The 20,467-nt window shown below is 44.5% G+C and overlaps 1 protein-coding gene across 1 annotated transcript in view; it reads left to right on the forward strand.

The window, feature by feature from the left end:
* LOC310779293 (serine/threonine-protein kinase DCLK2-like) overlaps nt 1–12,991 on the forward strand; it is a gene marked incomplete at both ends in the record, with an annotated part of 65,090 nt that extends 52,099 nt beyond the window's left edge. Inside the window, 8 exons of the mRNA XM_083639818.1 lie at nt 1,450–1,569; nt 4,275–4,421; nt 6,791–6,924; nt 8,529–8,606; nt 9,576–9,672; nt 12,043–12,123; nt 12,644–12,744; nt 12,967–12,991. Coding sequence (XP_083495944.1) covers nt 1,450–1,569; nt 4,275–4,421; nt 6,791–6,924; nt 8,529–8,606; nt 9,576–9,672; nt 12,043–12,123; nt 12,644–12,744; nt 12,967–12,991 — 783 coding nt within the window. The remainder of the gene's footprint in view (nt 1–1,449; nt 1,570–4,274; nt 4,422–6,790; nt 6,925–8,528; nt 8,607–9,575; nt 9,673–12,042; nt 12,124–12,643; nt 12,745–12,966) is intronic.
* Between the last annotated feature and the right edge of the window lie 7,476 nt (nt 12,992–20,467).

Here is a 20,467-nt window from a genome sequence, read left to right on the forward strand (position 1 = left end):
AAGTATACCACTAGCAAGCAGCTAGTAGCCAAAATGGCAAGTATAGCACTAGCAAGGAGCTAGTAGCCAAAGTGGCAAGTATACCACTAGCAAGCAGCTAGTAGCCAATGTGGCAAGTATACCACTAGCAAGCAGCTAGTAGCCAAAGTGGCAAGTATACCACTAGCAAGCAGCTAGTAGCCAAAGTGACAATTATACCACTAGCAAGCAGCTAGTAGCCAAAGTGGCAAGTATACCACTAGCAAGCAGCTAGCATGCAAGGTACAAAACACAACACAAGACAACAAAAGAGCATTGAGAGCTGAAGACAGGGTTGTATCGACTCACGACATTGTAGTATTTTGGCACAGCTTAGCCTGTTCAAGTATTTTTCAGTGGAGTCTGTAACAAATCTGCATAACAATCCGCTATTAAGCCATGGCAAAGTGTTTATTATCCTTAGGCTTTAAACCTTAGAGGGAGCTTGGCATGCTGGGAGGCCAAATAAAACGTAATGCCACTGTGAGATCAGATCTTCATAAGAGTAAATACCATAATAAATAAACCACACACCTTTGCCTAGACAACTGTTGAAACAGGACTCTAAAGGAGTGTTGTACTGGCGTCCAGGTAACTAGTATGACTGGACAAACTGGTTTTGTTGACTTTCATGTGCTGTGTAAAATAACACAGATATGATCCACTGCAGAACACACAGAGCTCTGCCTCCAGCTCCCCAGCAGGCCAGCTGCTCAAAGAAAAAGCCCTTCCATTCAGCACTGATCTAAATGATGTGAACTATGTCACACAGTATTATGTTTCATAGCATAATATACCTGTACACTCATGGGCCACTTTATTAGTTACACTGCTTGTTAAAGCCAACAGATATTAGAAGGGCCTACAATATAATATTCTTAGAACAGAATGGAATTCAGTTAGTCACATTTAGTCTGGCTTGCCAGCCTCCCCTCCCTTCCATGAGAGGAGTCTGGCAGCACTGGTCTCCATTCTGGAATTTTCAGAGTGTAGCAACGAGCTAGCGTGTAGGTTTCCGCCGTTAGCTTGCTAGCTAGTTAGCGTTGTTGTTTTCACTTGGGCGGCCGGGGACATTTACAGCGACACACAGGGAGGAGGGAGTGGAAGCCGCTCTGTGAGTGACATGGTCGGAGCCAATGACAGAGTTTGTAAGCGTGGAGCGGAAATCCGGCAGCGACTGAAATGGACGCCTCCAATGGGAGATCAGCTGTAGAGCAGGGGAGGGCTTATGCCAGCAGCCTGTTTGCATGCAGCCACACTCCTCTCACAGAAGGGAGGGGAGGCTGGCCAGCGAGACTACCCTCTACTGAACTGTGTGCGTGTGCGTGTGTGTGTGTGTGTGTGTGTGTGTGTGTGTGTGTGTGTGTGTGTGTGTGTGTGTGTGTGTGCGTGTGCGTGTGCGTGTGTATGTGTGTGTGTCTGGTCACTCAGGAGCACCTGATAGAGAACGAGGTGGCAGTGCTCAGGAGGGTCAGACACCCCAGCATCATCCAGCTGATGGAGGTGGACGACACGCCCACTCAGCTGTTCCTGGTCATGGAGCTGGTGAAGGTGAGACACGCCCACTCAGCTGTTCCTGGTCATGGAGCTGGTGAAGATCAGCTGCTCTGCTGCCACATATTAACGCTATTTCCTTTCATAGTCCATTAAAATCAATTAAAAGGCAGGTCTCAACACAAACAAATAAAGGCCCGCCCCAGTGGGCTAGTTTGGGATTGTACAGAGGAAGTGATACTGAAAGCTGTAGTTCCTCTAATGGCCACTTGAGGCTGACTCCAAAAGGGAGTCATTTCCCCCCCTATCCCCCGATGTTAAAATGCCCGTCTTTACAACAGGATTATGCATGTTTACAGCCTGGTTCAAAACACAGTTTTGGCTACATACTAATTTCACATTTATTAACAACTGTACAGGGGTTGAATCAAACTCTAGGCTTTGAAACGAGTCCAAAAATCAATGGGTGACATCATCATCGAGATCACAATCACATCACAAATCCATCTTGCCACGCTCCAATCTATTGGCTTGACACCGGTGGTTCGGACCAATCAGCATCCAGAGGCAGCTACGGGCGGGATTTAGGTGTGACGCCAGTGATAACGAGCCTGTGATAGACAGATGGCTCATCCAATCACCTGCCACGTATTTTTTTAAAGTGCCTGCCCTTTGAAACGGTTTCCCGAGTGACTCGTTCTCCGATGGTTCTGTGAAACAAACCATCTGGCAGCATCAGGTTAATTATGGCTAATGCATTGCAGTAAAAAAAAAAGGCTACATAATGAACCCAAACAGAAGCAGATCAGAGCCCTGTACTACGAAACTAGTTTAACAGATCCGCGATAAGTCCCTTTGATCTGGTTTGACTGAACAGGATCAAAGCTATCTAGTTAACTGATACTACGACGCTGGTTTTTTACTAGGTAAGTGGACCTGGGATCTGCCTGTGCACGCGCACGTTTTTCGCTCGTGCACAGGCGCGCGTCCACGCGAAAGAGGTGCGCTGGCCAATCACATTATGAACAGCTGAGTTGATCCACGCCCACACCCATTTCCACACCCATTTCCTCGTTCCATGAAAGTGCAGTGCATGATCAGAGTTTTAGCGGATATTTAATGTATCCGCGATTTAATGTCAGAATGAAAATCCGCGTTGGATAGTCTGCTGAAGGGCTGTCTAAAGCAGCAGCTTGTATTCACATCAGTCATTTGATTTAGGCTACTTTGATCAGCGATTTCTGTCTGATACAGCTGCATACATTGATACAGCAGTCTCAGTCTATACATTTCCACAATCTGTAGGCTAAGCCTATTTAGACCATAGATTTAGAAACGCATGCTCAATGAATAATGATCTCTATCACTCATGTGTGTGGTTGCACTGATCGAATAATTCATATATAAAATAGCCTAGTATAAAGCCTAATAGCCTACTATAAAAGAGAAAACTGCTGAACTGAATTGAGACGATGCGGGCATATTATCATTGATAAAAACTAGCCTATTTTTGCTCATATATTGGCATACAGCCTACAGGACACAGTTCCAGCTGAAAGATGCAAGAATAGCCTGCATATTTAGTATTGGGGCTATCCATATTTATCCCATATCTATATTATATGTATAGGCTTTTCTGGCATGTAGGAGAATATCACCCTCACTCCATTTGAGGGTCCATTCATGATATGCGCCGCGGTGTCGATTAATAGTGATCATATTTCTCCACGCATTGTTGAGCTGTTAAGACATAAAGTGGTAAGTAGGCTTAATTTAATTATGTAGCCTACAGAGCCACAAATGTTTTTCTTGTTATATTCTCAGTTGACTGCAATCTATTTTTCATATGGCGATCTTATATGAACGGTGAGTGACTCCAGAGAGCCGATTATATGGGTCTGTCATGGATTTTGATCTTATCCTCTGAAGCTAACCTGGTCGCGACCAGGTTAGCTTTGCAGCGTCAGTTGCCATGGTGATTGAAAGTTAACTTGCTTTGTAGTACGGCTAAACCAGGTTTAAACTCAAACTTACTCGGATAAGGCATTAAACTAGCTTCGTAGTACAGGCTACAGAAAAGGAGAAGGCTTGGTACTCAAATATGACAATATACTTAGCAAACAGGCAATTACATACTGTAGAAATAAAGGCCTCTAATATAAGACTGCTTCCAATAAAGCAGTATTTACTTCTGCAGCTGAGGTGAAGACACAGGATAATTTTAGACGAAATTATTTTATTTTCTCTTTGTTTATACAATTTTGCTGATGTGGAGTGTTCCCCTGTTTCCCACCACAGGCCAAAACCATGGCAGAAAAATGTTGATTTCTGGAAGTCTCTTTCTGGTGAACAGCACATTTCTGTTGACTTATCCTGCATTGGTAGCCTAAATCAATCAATCAATCAATCAATCAATCAACTTTATTGGCAGACTCAGAGTCCATAAAAAAACACATCATTGACGCACGCAAACACACAATAATACATTATAAAATTACATTATAAAATAAACTGTAATTATAAAAGGCAATTATACCAATGCTTCCACAGACTGGTATCACACAGCATTAAAACTAGGATTTGTCAGCAGCATGATAATGAGAATCAAAACATTCCAAAAAACCCACAGAATTCATCAAATTAAATATTGTTAACTATTGGAATTATCTTCCTCTCTTTTGCTCTCTCTTCCTCTACTCTGTTCCTCTGCTCCCTCTCCCCCCCCCCCCCCCCTCTCTCTCTCTCTGATCTCTCTCTCTCAGGGAGGGGACCTGTTTGATGCCATCACCTCCTCCACTAAGTACAGTGAGCGTGACAGCAGTGCCATGGTGTTCAACCTGGCCGGAGCCGTCAAGTACCTGCACAGGATGAACATCGTGCACCGCGACATCAAGCCTGAAAACCTGCTGGTACACACACACACACACACACACGCACGCACACACGAACACATGCATGCACGCACGCACACACACACACACACACACACACACACACACACACATACTGTACACACACACACACACACACACACACACACACACACACACACACACACATACTGTAGACACACACACACACACACACACACACACACACACACACATACATACTGTACACACACACACACACAAACACACACAACAGATAAGATCAGATGAAACACACGCAGTGTAATTTGTAGTACTTTTAATTGTACTGTATTACTCCATTATGTGTTCAAGTGTTTGTGTGTTTAAGTATTAAAAGTATTAAGTCTACCTCCATGAGTATTTTAAGTCCAATCATACAAAAAATAATAATAATAATAATAATAATATATATATATATATATATATATATATATATATATATATATATATATACAAAACAACAACAATATGTATTATGTATTATAGAAGAATACAATACTGTGAGCTTGTGTGCTTGCCTCGGGTGATGTGTGAAGTGTGCTGGATCGTAGTTGAGGGCTCACGGGCAGTGGTCGGTCAGAACCACAGAGATGTTGGTCCTCGGACGCGGTTGAAGGAATACCACTCGTGGCCAGGACCTGGCTGGTTGTAAGGCAGCCAGTGACCGGGACCTGGCTGGTTGTAAGGCAGCCAGTGACCAAGAGTGATCGGTCAGAACCACAGGGATGTCGGTCCTCGGATCCGGTTGAAGGAGAGGAGGACATTATGAAGAAGAGGAATACAGCGTCACAGAAGAACACCTTGTTATATACACCCTCGTTGGTGATGTCACAGCGTCCAGGGAGCTATGACATCATCGGTGACCCCGTAAAGTCCCGTCTGCCATCACAGTCGGCCTAGACCGCCTGACATCGCCGATGACCTCACAGGTGAACTCTGACATCATCATTGATGATGTCACGGCGGTGTCATCGTCATTACGTTGTTGGCGCGTTGGTTCGTGGGCATCAATTGCCCCAAGAACAGGCCTAGTGGTGGGCCATTATGGACCCTTTTCTACAATACAAAACAACAACAACAATGTTTCCAATCACAATAGTTTCACAAATGATGATAAATAATCACAAATCAGCTTTATAATTATACCAAATATTTTGTTACCAGGATCCAATCTGTTGTTAAGAGTTAACTAAAGTAACTGAACTAATCTACTGTAGTCTACTGTGTGTATTTTTCATTGTACAATTCACCGTTAAAATGTAAATTGGTGCATTGGCATTGGTACTAGCTCAATGCAAAATAGCTGAGAATTCACTGTTAACACGTTCACTGCCGTGGACGAGATATCTCGTCAAGCAGAAACCAACGGTTGACTGCCGTGGACGAGATATCTCGTCAAAAAAAAAAAAAAAAAAAATTGACGGTGGGACGTCGATCAAACCCTTTTACATCTCCTATAAAAATATGGGAGGTATTGAATGTGTATAATCTATTTTACCGACCCACTAAGTGGCGACAGTGCTCTCCAGACTAGACGAAGCCAAGCAAAAACAGCAGCGTGAGGAAGCCATTCTCATGAAAATGGATTGGCGAAAACGCTTGCGCTTTCGCGCAGGGAGCTGGTGGTGGGGGATTGCAAATTTGCATAATAGATTACGGGTGAAACACACTTTGAAACACCGGCAGAAAGCCCAGAATCGCACGCAGCTTCATTCCAGCTGAGCTCACAACCGAAAAACGAGCCCCATCCAGACTCGCCCAAAGAGCGGCCACCAGCAGCCAGGCAGCACAGACAGGCAGGAGAGACTTGCTTGTGACAAACGCTGCAAAGCCACCAGAGACACACCCACGGAGGGAGGAGTTTGGAGGAGAGGGGGGTGAGGGTGCTGTTATGGAGGAAATTACTGTTCAAAGAACTATTGTTTAGATGTCTGATGTCTCACTGATGCCAAAAATAAATAGTTAAAGTGACTGTTCTATCGAATTTCACAAAAATGCATTTTTCTCAGCTTTTCTTCTCAGACGCTGAAACCATGCTGTATTCAACTGCTAATGCCTACATAACTACTAACTCTACAAACTAACTCTTTTAGACAGAGAAAGCACACATTCTATTAGTTCTTTTGAGATATTTTGTGTTCACAAATTCCTAGCAGAAAATAATCCTCGGCTCTTGAAAGATGAGCCAGAATCCTCAAAAAAAACCTTGGCAGAAGCTATCTACAGTAAAAAAAAAACTGTTGGCAGTGAATGTGTTAAAGTGCATTTAACAGCTAAACTAACCTGCATCAACTGCCTTCTCTGTATGATGTGTGTAATTCGTTGGTATTTGAGTATGTTTCAGAGTACTGTGATGTATGATGCAGGTGTGTGAGTACCCAGACGGCACCAAGTCTCTGAAGCTGGGGGACTTTGGCCTGGCGACGGTGGTGGAGGGACCGCTGTTCACCGTGTGCGGGACGCCAACCTACGTCGCCCCGGAGATCATCGCTGAAACTGGGTGAGAGAGACAGAGAGAGAGAGACAGAGAGAGACAAATTACGACATGACAGATTGAGAAAGACATTGACTAGGTACAGAGTCAGTGGACACAGCCTGGCCCTAGAGCAGGGGTGCCCAACCAGTCGATCGCGGTCTACTGGTCGGCCGCGGACTGACCCCAGGTCGATCGCTTCAAAAATCGATCATTAAAAAAAAAATATATATATATATATATATATATATATATATATAATGGAAGTACATGCAGTTGTTTATTTTAATTATGGATCATAATACAATGCAATTCCAAATGCACTTTTATTTTAAAAGTAGCCACACAGTGAGAAAAAAGAAAGTGAGAAAAAATAAATCATGTATTGGGGAAAAAAAGTGATGCATCGATTTAAGATGCATCAAGATGCATCGATAATCGTAATCGAATCGAATCGTAGCCCTCTGAATCGTAATCGAATCGAATCGTGAGGCCAGTGAAGATTCACAGCCCTAATGTCAAGTGGTTGTGGGACAACCAGAAAGTGTTGTGAGGTTAGTTACTGCAGGCTGGAAACGATGTGTGTGCGTTTGTGATGTTGAAACTGGACTGGTAGATCTCGGGAGGCTGGCTACTTGAAAAGTAGATCTTGGGTCAAAAAAGGTTGGGCACCCCTGTCCTAGAGACTGATCACCACAGACAGACCTGGCTGCCCAGGGAGGACAGGACAGAAAACAGTGGAGACAGAGACACACTTTTTATTACACCGTGACAAATTTGCAGAAATTAGAGCACTATTCTTCCCCAAAATTCTACACAAATATCAAGAATTTGAAACACAATCAGAAAGGGACAAACTCAAATACCTGTTAGGGGAAAAACCAAACTGCTGCACACTAGCAGCTAAATACCTGGCCTCCTGCCACAACCTCAGGGACATCCAGTGAAACTCCACCAGCTTTTCTTTTCTTTTCTTTTCTTTTCTTATTGACTGTTGTTGTTGTTGTTGTTTGTTTACTTGTTGAACCATTGTCATATTTTTAAGTTATTTATAAGGGGTTTTGAAAGTACATGTGTTTTTGATTGTACATAATTTGCACATTTATTATAATGTCCTTATTGTTGTATTATTGTCAATTATGTGTTTGCTTTGGCAATATAAGCACTGTCTTTTCATGCCAATGAAGGTTATTGAAATTGAAATTGAATTGAATTGAAAGAGAGAGAGAGAGAGAGAGAGAGAGAGAGAGAGAGAGAGAGAGAGAGAGAGAGAGAGAGAGAGTGAGTAGCAGGGGTGTCAAATGTGGTTTAATGTCTGAGGTAGAGACCCAGAATGAGCCCAATTGTTCCCTTATTAACCCTTCACACTGAAATCAACCCGTGTCCGAGCAGAGTCAGGCAGCGCGGGTTAACCCTTTCAAACACAAAATCAACCTGGGAATAACTCTGGCTGGACCTCCATCTGAAAAGGGGTAATAGAGAGAGATGAGAAAGAGAGAAAAAATAGTGCTGTGATCTCATACGTGTGTGTGTGTGTGTGTGTGTGTGTGTGTGTGTGTGTGTGTGTGTGTGTGTGTGTGTGTGTGTGTGTGTGTGTGTGTGTCTGTGCGTGCGTGCGTGCATGCGTGTAGTTACGGTCTGAAGGTGGACATCTGGGCGGCAGGAGTGATCACCTACATCCTCCTGTGTGGATTCCCCCCCTTCAGAAGGTCAGTTGGTACAACCCGCCTAACGTGACGTCATCAAATAATCAATAATCAATTGATCCTTGCAAAACAAGATTTCAACCTGATCCATTCATTTGTTCATTTGTTCATTTAATCATTAATGTACTGTATTCATCATATAATTTGTTCATTTATTAAGGATATCACAGCTGACCATCACATTAATTACCCACCCAAATATGAGTTAAATTTGTTTTCACAACTATTCTAAAACAGAGCTCAAAAACAGCCAATCAGGCTGCTCAAATCATTAAGAGCCCCTTAACTGACACAAATTAGACCACCGGCCCCCATCCACGGAGGTTTTGTCCCAGGGGCCCCCATCTGATAAGAGTTTTGCGTTTAGATGTTTTATTACCGAAGGTGTATGAAACCCATGAACAGTCTTACATTCTGTCATTGTGTTCATCATCATCAACCTTCATTTAATCAGGCAAGTTAATTAAGAACAAATTCTTATTTTCAATAACGCCCTGGTGAAACGTATGGTGTTACTTATGGATGGAATTATAGTGAAAATAAATTATTCCCCCTTTTGCTGGGGACCCCCTGGAACCCCCTCAAGGACCCCTGGGGGTCCCTGGACCCCACTTTGAGAACCACTGCTCTAGACTACAGTGAAGATTTTACAGAGACAGCCTAGAGAGAGATGGGCTGTTACAGTATGTCCACAGTTTGTATGTGCATTCAAGACCACAAATTACATATTTATATGAAAATCACAGAATTGCCTTGCCAGGGGCTAATTACCCTTAATTTATGTATTAATGTGTTAGTATTTATTTAGGCAATGTATTTATTTATTCTTTATGATCATATTTCATTGTTACATATTTCTCTATGATCTATTTTGTGTGTGCTATTGACTCATGAATATCTGGTAACTGTTTTTGCATTAATAAACCATTTCCATTCATCTCCTCTCCTCCTCTCGTTTCCTCGTCTCCTCAGTGAGAATAATGTTCAGGAGGAGCTGTTTGATCAGATCCTCAGAGGGAAGCTGGAGTTTCCGTCTCCAGACTGGGACACCATCAGCCTGCCTGCCAAGGTAAGCAGTCAGTCAGCCAGTCAATCAATCAGTCAGTTTAGTAACATCCACCAACGTTTTCAGTAGTTTCTCCGCAGACTCAAATAGAGAGCCAAAGTGAAACGTCACTTCCTGCTTTCTCCCTGTACCAGCGCTGCGAAAAATATGAATGGCGGTGGACGGAGAATAAGGTTACTTTTTTGATCCCGTTTGAATTGTGCCACGAGGTGCCAACACTAATTTTGTCAATTTAAAACATAACTTTGCATGTCAAGAAAGTCGCAGTTTGTCGCCAAACTGTTGCACTAGAAGTTATAAATCAGAAAGACTACATACACTAAGTGACGTCACTTTCTCTACCGGCAAAGCTGAAGACCAGCGACATGCCACGAGCTTCCACAAGCTATGTAGTTTATATACGAAACTAACCCCTACGTTTCAGTTTGACGACAAACTGTGACTTTCTTGACATGCAAAGTTATGTTTTAAATTGACAGAATTAACGTTGGCACCCCGTGGCACAATTCAAACGGGATCAAAAATTAACCTTGTTCTCCGTCCACCGTTATTCATATTTTTCGCTGCGTTGGTACAGGGAGAAAACAGGAAGTGACGTTTCACTTTGGCTCTCTATATGACTGCTCTGCATACTACATAAATGAGTCTGTGCCACTTCATAGCCCCCGCTGTGCTGTTTTGTGGGCGGGTCTAGGGGCTCAAAATTTAATGAAAGACACGTCGTAGCATCGATGAGAGAATGATTCATCTTCAAAAGTCAACAGTCAACAAGCACTGTCGCCTCACAGCTCGAAGGTCCTGGGTTCGATTCCCACCTGGGACGCTGTCAACGCTGAAGGAATGCGTGCCCGTCCGCATGTCCTCGAGTGCCCACCGCCCGGGTGGGGTCGTCAAAAGGGCCTTTCTGTGTGGAGTTTGCATGTTCTCCCCGTGCCTCCCGGGGGTTTCCTTCATATAGGAACCCCCTTCACCAAAACATGCAATATCCTGGTTGCTAATGTGGTTCCTCCTCTGGTCATTAAGGGCACCTGTTCAGAGGGAGGGTAACTGGTTGGAATAGCGTGAACCTCCCACGTGCTATGTCCTACCGGTGAAGCTTCCTCTGTTAGGTGAAAAGAAGCGGCTGGCTAACTGCCCATGTCTCGGAGGAAGCATGGAGCCAGTTTCGGCTCTCCCCAGATCGGCAGAGGGTGGAGTAGCAACCAGGATAAATAAATTAAGTTAGCACTAATGGGGGATAAAAAATGGGATAAAAAATCGGGAAAAAAAGAGAAAAAAAAAAGAAAAAAGTCAACAGTCAAGTTAGGTGGGCGCGCATGATCGCTAAAGTCGTTACTGATTGGTGCCCCCAGGATTTCGGGGGGAACCAATCACTGGCCAAGATTTCAACATCTGTTTGGAGCTAGAAGTGTCCCAGACCCACAGAGAGAGATCTGCAGCATGCAGTAACGTAGTTAGCGTAGCCAACATAGTAGCCTAAGAACTCTCATGGGTCTGGTGTCGAGACGATGTTTTCGGTGGCAGTTGTCTGTCTGTTAGCAGGATTACAGAAAAACTACTGGGCCGATGTTCATGAAACTTGGTGGAAGGGTGTTGCGTGGGCCAAGGAAGAACATTTGAGCGGATCCAATCCGACTCAGGAAATTTGCATATCATAGCAGACTGGACTATTGGCCTTGGCCGACGTCTGCACTCTCTGCGTGCACAGCTAGTCACATAGTTAGTTGGTGGTACACCTGCACTCGCAAGAATGGATTTTTCCACAATATTGTGATAAGCGTGCAGCCCAATATGACGTGCAGCTTTCTACTGAGATTTGCACAGAAAAAAAAGAGACCACTTGCTACCTCAGCCATCGTGCAGGTTGAGTCTTGTCTAAACACTTCCATAGTTTTCCCCCTTTTCCTTCTTCTGGCACAAACATCATTTTCATTGAAATTTCCTGTTAAGATGTGAGTCTGTGACAAGTGCCGATAAAACCAAACGTCCTTGATTTTGGAACGTTGGTGGTACTTGGAGCAACCCATGTCAAGGGCTTGCCATGGGGTGGATACGAACCGCCGACCTTCGGCTTACGAGGCGGACAAGTTAACCACTGCACCAAGAGAGCTAGCTCCCTTGGCAGAGCTGATTAACATGCCTTTATACTGAGGGATTGAGTTTAACCAACCTACAGTACTCGCTACCACTCGGGACTCACGAGGAATCCGCGCTGATTCACTTCGGTTACACATTGTACCTGTACTACCCTGGACTACGCAGATCTACCCTGGACTCATGCGGAATTCATTTCATATCCAATAGCATGTGGATGCAGAAAGAGAAGCATGTGAACACTGCAGCCTGTTAACAGTCACCTGACCTGCTCCTCAGATGCTGATTGGTCAAATGCTGCAGGTGAATGTGGACGCTCGCTACACTGCCGAGGAGGTCCTGTCACACCCCTGGGTGACGGTGAGCGCAGGCGCAAACACGCGCACGCATGTGTGTACACACTACACACACACACACACACACACACAGAATGCATTGATGCACACAATACACAATTGTTGTACACCATTGTTACTTTATAGTGGTGCACTTAAGCACAAACATTTTGCATTTTGCCATAAAAGCACATCATTTGGTACACTCAAAGCCAAAGGCCTTCCAAAAACAATGAAGTCTAATTCCTCGTTTGCAATATGACTCACTATGGCTATTAACATGAATCTTGAGTCTTGAGTTATGGAAGTTTTAGCTAAGCTGCGCCACTATTAAGTTTGGGTTCCTTTGTCATTTCTTTTACCATTAAAGTTTCATCTGATCTTATCTGGTGTGTGTGTGTGTGTGTGTGTGTGTGTGTGTGTGTGTGTGTGTGTGTGTGTGTGTGTGTGTGTGTGTGTGTGTGTGTGTGTGTGTGTGTGTGTGTGTGTGTGTGTGTGTCTGTGTGTCTGTGTGTGTGTGCGTGTGTGTGTGTGTGTTCCTCCAGGACGAGGCTCCCATAGACACCAACACTGTGAACAGTACAGAGGAGCAGAGCAGTGGCGACACACTGGATCCAGATCAGGACTCCCCACTGCTGGAAACCAGACAAGTTCCCTCTCCACTGGTTTAGGACACATCTCATTTATATTACTGGAAACCAACAAGTTCCCTCTCCACTGGTCTAGGACACATCTCATTTATATTACTGGAAACCAACAAGTTCCCTCTCCACTGGTCTAGGACACATCTCATTTCTAACACTGGATACCAGACAAGTTCCCTCTCCACTGGTCTAGGACACATCTCATTTCTATTACTGGAAACCAGACAAGTTCCCTCTCCACTGGTCTAGGACACATCTCATTTCTAACACTGGATACCAGACAAGTTCCCTCTCCACTGGTCTAGGACACATCTCATTTATATTACTGGAAACCAACAAGTTCCCTCTCCACTGGTCTAGGACACATCTCATTTCTAACACTGGATACCAGACAAGTTCCCTCTCCACTGGTCTAGGACACATCTCATTTATATTACTGGAAACCAACAAGTTCCCTCTCCTCTTGTCTAGAACACATCTTATTTCTATTACTGGAAACCAACAAGTTCCCTCTCCTCTGGTTTAGGACACATCCCATTTCTAACACTGGATACCAACACGTTCCCTCTCCACTGGTCTAGGACACATCCCATTTCTAACACTGGATACCAACACGTTCCCTCTCCACTGGTCTAGGACACATCCCATTTCTAACACTGGATACCAACACGTTCCCTCTCCACTGGTCTAGGACACATCCCATTTCTAACACTGGATACCAACACGTTCCCTCTCCACTGGTCTAGGACACATCCCATTTCTAACACTGGATACCAACACGTTCCCTCTCCACTGGTCTAGGACACATCCCATTTCTAACACTGGATACCAACACGTTCCCTCTCCACTGGTCTAGGATACATCCCATTTCTAACACTGGATACCAACACGTTCCCTCTCCACTGGTCTAGGATACATCCCATTTCTAACACTGGATACCAACACGTTCCCTCTCCACTGGTTTAGGACACATCCCATTTCTAACACTGGATACCAACACGTTCCCTCTCCACTGGTCTAGGACACATCCCATTTATAACACTGAAAACCAACAATGTCCCTCTCCTCTGGTTTAGGACACATCCCATTTCTAACACTGGATACCAGACAAGTTCCCTCTCCTCTGGTCTAGGATACCATATGTTTAATCTACTGGACACTACACACTTCTAGTCTAGGATACACTCCATCTACTGGAAATTCAACAAGTCTCTTCACCTCATGATGTATACCATTTAATCTATTGGAAACTTCACAAGTTTCTTCACCTCTGGTCTAGGAGTCGTAGACTAGGACACTATTAATCCCCTTGAAAACAAACATTCTGTGACATGTCCACCTTGTTCTCGAGGACCAGTCCCAATTTTTACGTCTCAAAATCCTCTCAGAGATCCCCTCACCACAGCTCTAAGGACACTGAACAAGTCACATTGGATGCTCTGTGTTTCATCCCTTAGTCTCTTGTGCGACCTGCCCAATTCCTCTAGTGGCCCTTATCCCTGAAGGACACATTATCATCCCATCTCCGAGTCTCGAAATAAGGTCCTGTCCCACTTCTGCAGGGATATAAACAAACAATTGATTCAGATTGATTCCTTCTGGTCTCGGGACTATATCTGCTCTAGTCCCTGCCTTTTGGCGACCAGGATGTCTTCTGCTCTAGTCCCCGCCGCCTGGCGACCAGGATGTCTTCCATTTTATTCTGGGAAACGTCCAATTTCTCCTGCTTTTCCCCCATAGCTCTCTTTTCTGCTGGTCTGAAGGACATTTAGCATTTCTTCTGCCTGGAGATATTCAATTACTGTGCCTCCTTACGCTGCTGATAAATCCCACTCCGTGTCCTAAATCCCACCCCAGCATTTCTACTGGGACCAACCCATTGAGGCAACATTGGCAGCTCATCAGGTCTCCATGCTGTATCAAAGTGTTTGCTTCTGTCCCAGTAAATGTGTAAAAGGCAGCGACTAATGTGTGGGGTTAACCATCACCACCTTCACTGAGAAACATGACATTGAAAGGTGCTACATGCAGCATTTCTAACCGTAATAGCATTTCAAGATTCAAGCATTCAAGCAAGATTCAGCATTTTTAACCGTAATAGCATTGCCATATTGATGGCGTTACCTCGGTCTAATGACTGTAAAACAATGAGAGCAATGCTTGAGACAATCGGTCTCCTCGGTCTACACCTACTAACTGCTGCTAGCTAGCAGGAACTATTTTCTTTTGAGCAAACTACACCCACTAGCTGCTGCTAGGTAACGGGTGTAGTTTGGCCGAAAGAAAATAGTTCCTACGTGAAACTATTCACAACAAGGTGTATGGATTCTCTGCTAGCTGCTGCTAGCTAGCAGGAACTATTTTCTTTTGAGCAAACTACACCCGCTAGCTGCTGCTAGGTAGTGGGTGTAGTTTGGTCGAAATAAAATAGTTCCTACATATATTCACAACAAGCTGTGTGGATTCGCTTGTGTAACGGGGTCATGATTTCTGGAACGAGACATTGCTGTTGGGTTTGGTGTGTATGCATTTTTGGGCGCGCTTTGAGCACCACAACCCGAGTGCATCCAGTTCCATTGTATTGTAGAGAAGGCAGACATCTCTACGGATCTCCAATATCCATCTCCATATCTCCAAAACTCAGCAACTCGCACCAAAACGATCTAGATGGATAAATAGCACTACAGATAAGAGCAAAAATACGTATTTTTGATTTTGGGGTGAACTGTCCCTTTAAAATGCTACATGCTCGGCCGTCCGGGTAGTGTAGCGGTGGATTCCCTGCCTACCAACACCGGGGTTGCAGGTTCGCACCCCCGTGTTACCTCCGGCTTGGTCGGGCGTCCATATAGGCACGATTGGCTGTGTCTGTGGGTGGTAAGCCGGAATGAGGGTATATGTGTCCTGGTCGCCGCACTAGCGCCTCCTCTGGTCGTTCGGGGCACCTGTTCAGGGCGGAAGGGAACTGGTTGGAATAGCGTGATCCTCCCACGTGTTACGTCCTGCCGGTGAAGCCCCCCCCTCCCCCCCCCCCCCCCCCCCGCTGTAACGAAGCGGCTGGCAACTGCACATGTATCGGAGGAAGCATGCGTGTGTCTACGGCTCTTCCCGGATCGGCAGAGGGGGCGGGGCAGCAGGGGGAAATTGGCCAAGTTCAATTTGGGAGAAAATGGGGGGGGGGCAGAAAAAAATGCTACATACAGCACCTTTAAATTCCTTCCCTCCTGACTCCCTAAAGCACCAGTACATTTATCCACATGGAGGCATTCTGCAATGGCCTGCCTGTACATTGAGCCGAGCGCGGCGGCCATGTTAACATATACATACACTCCGATCAATCAATAATTTACTATCACAATTCCTCTTACCTCCTTCTTACCTTCAGCTGTCATCCTTCCACTACGTTAAAAGACACGGTCAATCACCAAACTCACATCTCTAATGAATTGAGGGGACGAGTTTCAAACCTCCTTGTTAGCTCCTTTGCGGGACAAGTTCAACAACCAGCCCTGAGGTCCTTGACTCCTCGTCTCTCGTTTCTACCCGCAGTATGACTAAGTTAAAGGGCACGCTCCAATACAAATACCTAATAGCTCCTTATCTGTAGTTTCTACCTGCAACACGCAAGCTGTGGGACACGTTCCAATCTAAACTCCCAGCACCTTGCCTCTCCTCCTGTCCTGAGTTTACAGAGGAATTACTATGTTGTAAATACTGTATATATATATATGATTCTGTCCGTTGGTGTCTGTCTGTCTGTGTGAGTCAGTTGTGAAGTAGGGAAACAGTAGCAGTTTGAAAAAAATAATACAAAGAAAAGAAACAATGTCATCGTAGACACCATGTGTCAACACCCTGCAAAAACCTTGAGTTTCCAAAAAAGACAACATTTCTAGAATAATTAGTTTGTCTTGGTCTAGTGATTCTCAACCCTTTTCATATCAAAGACCCCATTTGATGAGATTTTGTCTCTCGGACCCAAATCTGAGAATATTTATATTATTAGATATGATCAAAACAGTCATTCTTCTATATTCTCTAATTGTGTTAACTTCTTCTAAATGGTATAATGGTAAGACTGATAATTCATCAGTTTGCCGGGGATCCCCTGGAAGCACCTCAAAGACCCCAGGTGGTCCCCAGACCCCATGTTGAGAACCACTGGTCTAAGCATCATTAAACATTGTCTACACTTATGGGGCGATGTTAGTTCATTCCATTAAAGAGGGTTCCCACGGGTCAATTTGGAAAAAAAAAGGTCTTAAAAGTTTGGGGAAATAGACATGGGTCCTTGAAAGTGCTTGAATTTAGGGTAGCATATGTCTCCACAGTATATGTTTTGCTGTGCTGTGTTGTGTTGTGTTAGAGAAGGCAAGACAAGACCACATGTCTGTCATCACTGACACAGCACAGTTGAGAAGTCTTCACACATTCAAGCCTCTCTTTTTAATTGTCTGCAAGCTTCCGCTAGTTCTCATCATTTATTTTATTGTTGTTAACTTGTAACAGTAACTAACCTTGCTCCATGTCTCAAACTATGCCATGTTGGGTCCTTGAATTTGGGGAAATGTTGATGTTGACGAAGGTGTGGGAACCCTGATTAAAGGAAAATGGCGACAAAAAGTCGAGATTCAAGGTTTCTCCGGGGTGCTGACGACATGTAAGGAAAGATTTCAGATACTTCCTGATAGAATACTCTGGTGGCAAATGTTGCCTAGTGACAAAAAATAGTTCCAGGAAGTGACTGGACATTGATGGGAACAATGTCCTTACATGGCCATGTGTCTGTGAGAACGGCATATCGCTCCATCCACACATCCATCGTCCTGTCTGTTAATGTTACTGGCTATTAGAATCACTTTATTACTCATCACCAATGAAGAAGGAAAGCTGTATGTGCGTGCGTGTAAATATGTGTGTGTGTGTGTGTGTGTGTGTGTGAGAAACCTGTGCATGTATGCATGCGTGTCTGTATCGTCACTTTTTTTAAACTTGAAAAGTAGCGCCACTGGTCGCATGGAGAAACGCGTCGACCTGACCCAGTGTTACGACCTTGACCATGACCTTTGAACTTATCACGACCTTTCCATGGCCTTGACCTTCGACCAGAGCTGCTGACGGAGAGTGTTGGTGGGCTGAACTCTGAACGCCATGTTGCCGCGTCTTAACATAGGACCGATGGCCGATTCAGACACTCACGGTATCCGCGAATGTTTTCTTGCAGTCAAAGTGGCTCAAATTGACCAAGTACCGTACGCGTCCTGTTACCATAACAACAAACAATTGGTTTATTTCTGGTTGAACACTGGCTGATATTTGCCCTCTTTTCAACCAGATAAAATGCGGTTACAACATTGTGTCACAAAACACAATGTGTTTAATCATTTTGATCATTTGTGCAGTTATAGCTTGAGAGAGAGACGATATGATTAGTGTGATGATATTTCTCCAGCCATATTGCACTGGTTGGCAAAATGTGGTCCAACACGTAATTTCAAATTATTCAATTAGAATGTAATACCGTAAATATGGAATTATAGGCTGTGTGCTGCCAAAAAGAAGCTTCGAGGACGTAATGGGAGCACTTCTTATAAGAAATTGCGCTGACAGACGCCATCAAGCATGTGCAAGTACTTAAATGGTACAGCTTCAACTACAACTGACACTGACAAAGTGATGTACCGTTTATACTGTGGGTTATATACGAAAATATTTCATACAAAATACAGCACGTTCTGGTAGCTTACTGTTTGAGACCTTACCTCATAACCACAACGTCTGTGGTTTGAATCCGACTGTGGACTTTAGCTGCAAGTCGCCCGCAATCTCATCATCAGACCGGCAATCTCCACCAATCGATTGATCGGCCTTTCTCATGTTAGAGAACCTGAATCCAACATGGACGCCTTCCTCGGTACCTCCCTATGGAAACACCAGTCACCGAGCGACCGCGGAGCCAACATGGCCGCCAGGGACAGCCAGACTCTTTAAATCAGTGGGTCGGCCTTTGATCTCCTATGCCTGCTATGAACCCAGTAGTCTTAATTCTTTTGTCTTTGCTTTATACCAAACCAAGAGGAGCCTTCTGTTGATACTGTTAGCGGTTCTGCCAAACCTGGGTCGACTATCGGTCCAAATCTTTTTGATTACTTTCACTATTTTCCGTTGAAGTGTAACAGCTTGTCTTTTTTTAGTTCTGGGTGTTTGCTGCCTCTCTGATGCCATTTGACGTGATGTAGTGGAGCTTGGTGCAAACAGGAGGCTGGTCAGTACAGAGAACAGAGAACAGATAGAAACAGAGTCGGGTTTTGGGTTTCAATGAAACGTGTCGTCATTGATAAAACTACTGTTTCTGTTGTCAGACAGCTGCAAAAACCCGACAAGTGACCTGATTCAGTGTCACAAACTGCCAATCTCAGAACCCATCGTCTATCGGTCTGAGGACGATTAGATTCTGGGGGCAATGACCAATATTTGGGGGTTTTCCTTGTAGTCAGCGGACATCCGGGCCAAGACTTCATCTTCCCTGTGCGACAGGGGCGGAGCAACCCTATCAGCCCAGGGGGGGCGAAGCTCTTAGGGGGGCCCCCCATCCCATTCTTTTTTTCTTTTTTTTATTCAATAAAGGCCGGCGGCGAAGAAAAATTTGCCTTGTTTGAATCTGTTTTAGCCATATTTAGTGGAATAGCTCATTTTAAACACACCAATGTTATTGTCTATTGATTGAATTGCTCTCACACTCAGGCCTGGCCTGGCCTGGCATGAAAAAAAAAATTTTTGATGGGGGCCCACTGACAAGTGGGCCCCGGGGCGGGCGCACCCTCTGCCCCGGTGTACGCTCCGCTCTGCGATTAGTGACTTGAGACGCCAGGATGGATTTGAGCGACAGCGTTTCATATGCAGAGATATCTGTTTATAGAGGTTTAGCCAAAATGTTGTATGGACTTAAAACACCTTCGATGTTTAGGGTTGGGTACACGAAACCCGGTACCACTATGGTGCCATTGCGTGCCATTCCCGAGCTGCTGAGTGAAACCAGCGCCACATGCACTTTCACTAACATTATCGTTTGAAATCCTCTTAAAAAAAACAAAAAAACATCCACTTTAAATCAGCTTTAAATCAGTTCAGGCACCGTTTAAGCACCGGTACCGTTTAAAAGTATACATCATTTTAACACTGGTATCGGAAAGATACGATACGATACCCATCCCTATCGATGTTTGTGTATTGTGTCGAGAAGAACATTAAGACTTGTGTAATAATTGTAGATGTCCACTGGCGACACTGGAAACCCAGAAATATTGGGCGTCGCCTCCAGAGTCTCGTCGTCTTCAGACCGATAGACGAAGGCTTCAGAGATTGACAAACTGCCAACACGTCAGGAGTTACGTCACGTAAACATGGCTTATAAGTCAAAACAATCGGAAGCAGCTGTCCATATCCTGCAAGTTATTTTTCCTGCCCGCTTCACCTCCGGTGCGCAATTTGTTGCCTTCAGTGTATCACTGCCTTATGCTGCATTCACTTCTCACGGGAAAGACGTTTGACACAAGATTCCTACTAGAAAATACTGTTTAGCTTTCAGCTTTGGCGATGGACTCTGATTTCTTTAACTTACTGATTTCAGAAACAACAAGGAAAGGAAAGTGGAGAGAATGATGTTTTCAAATCAAACAAATCCGTTTTCATCACACAAGTCCTGTTCACAGCTGAGCAGACACA

Source organism: Poromitra crassiceps (genome assembly GCF_964638095.1).
Source record: "Poromitra crassiceps genome assembly, chromosome: 7".
Lineage (NCBI taxonomy): Eukaryota > Metazoa > Chordata > Actinopteri > Beryciformes > Melamphaidae > Poromitra > Poromitra crassiceps.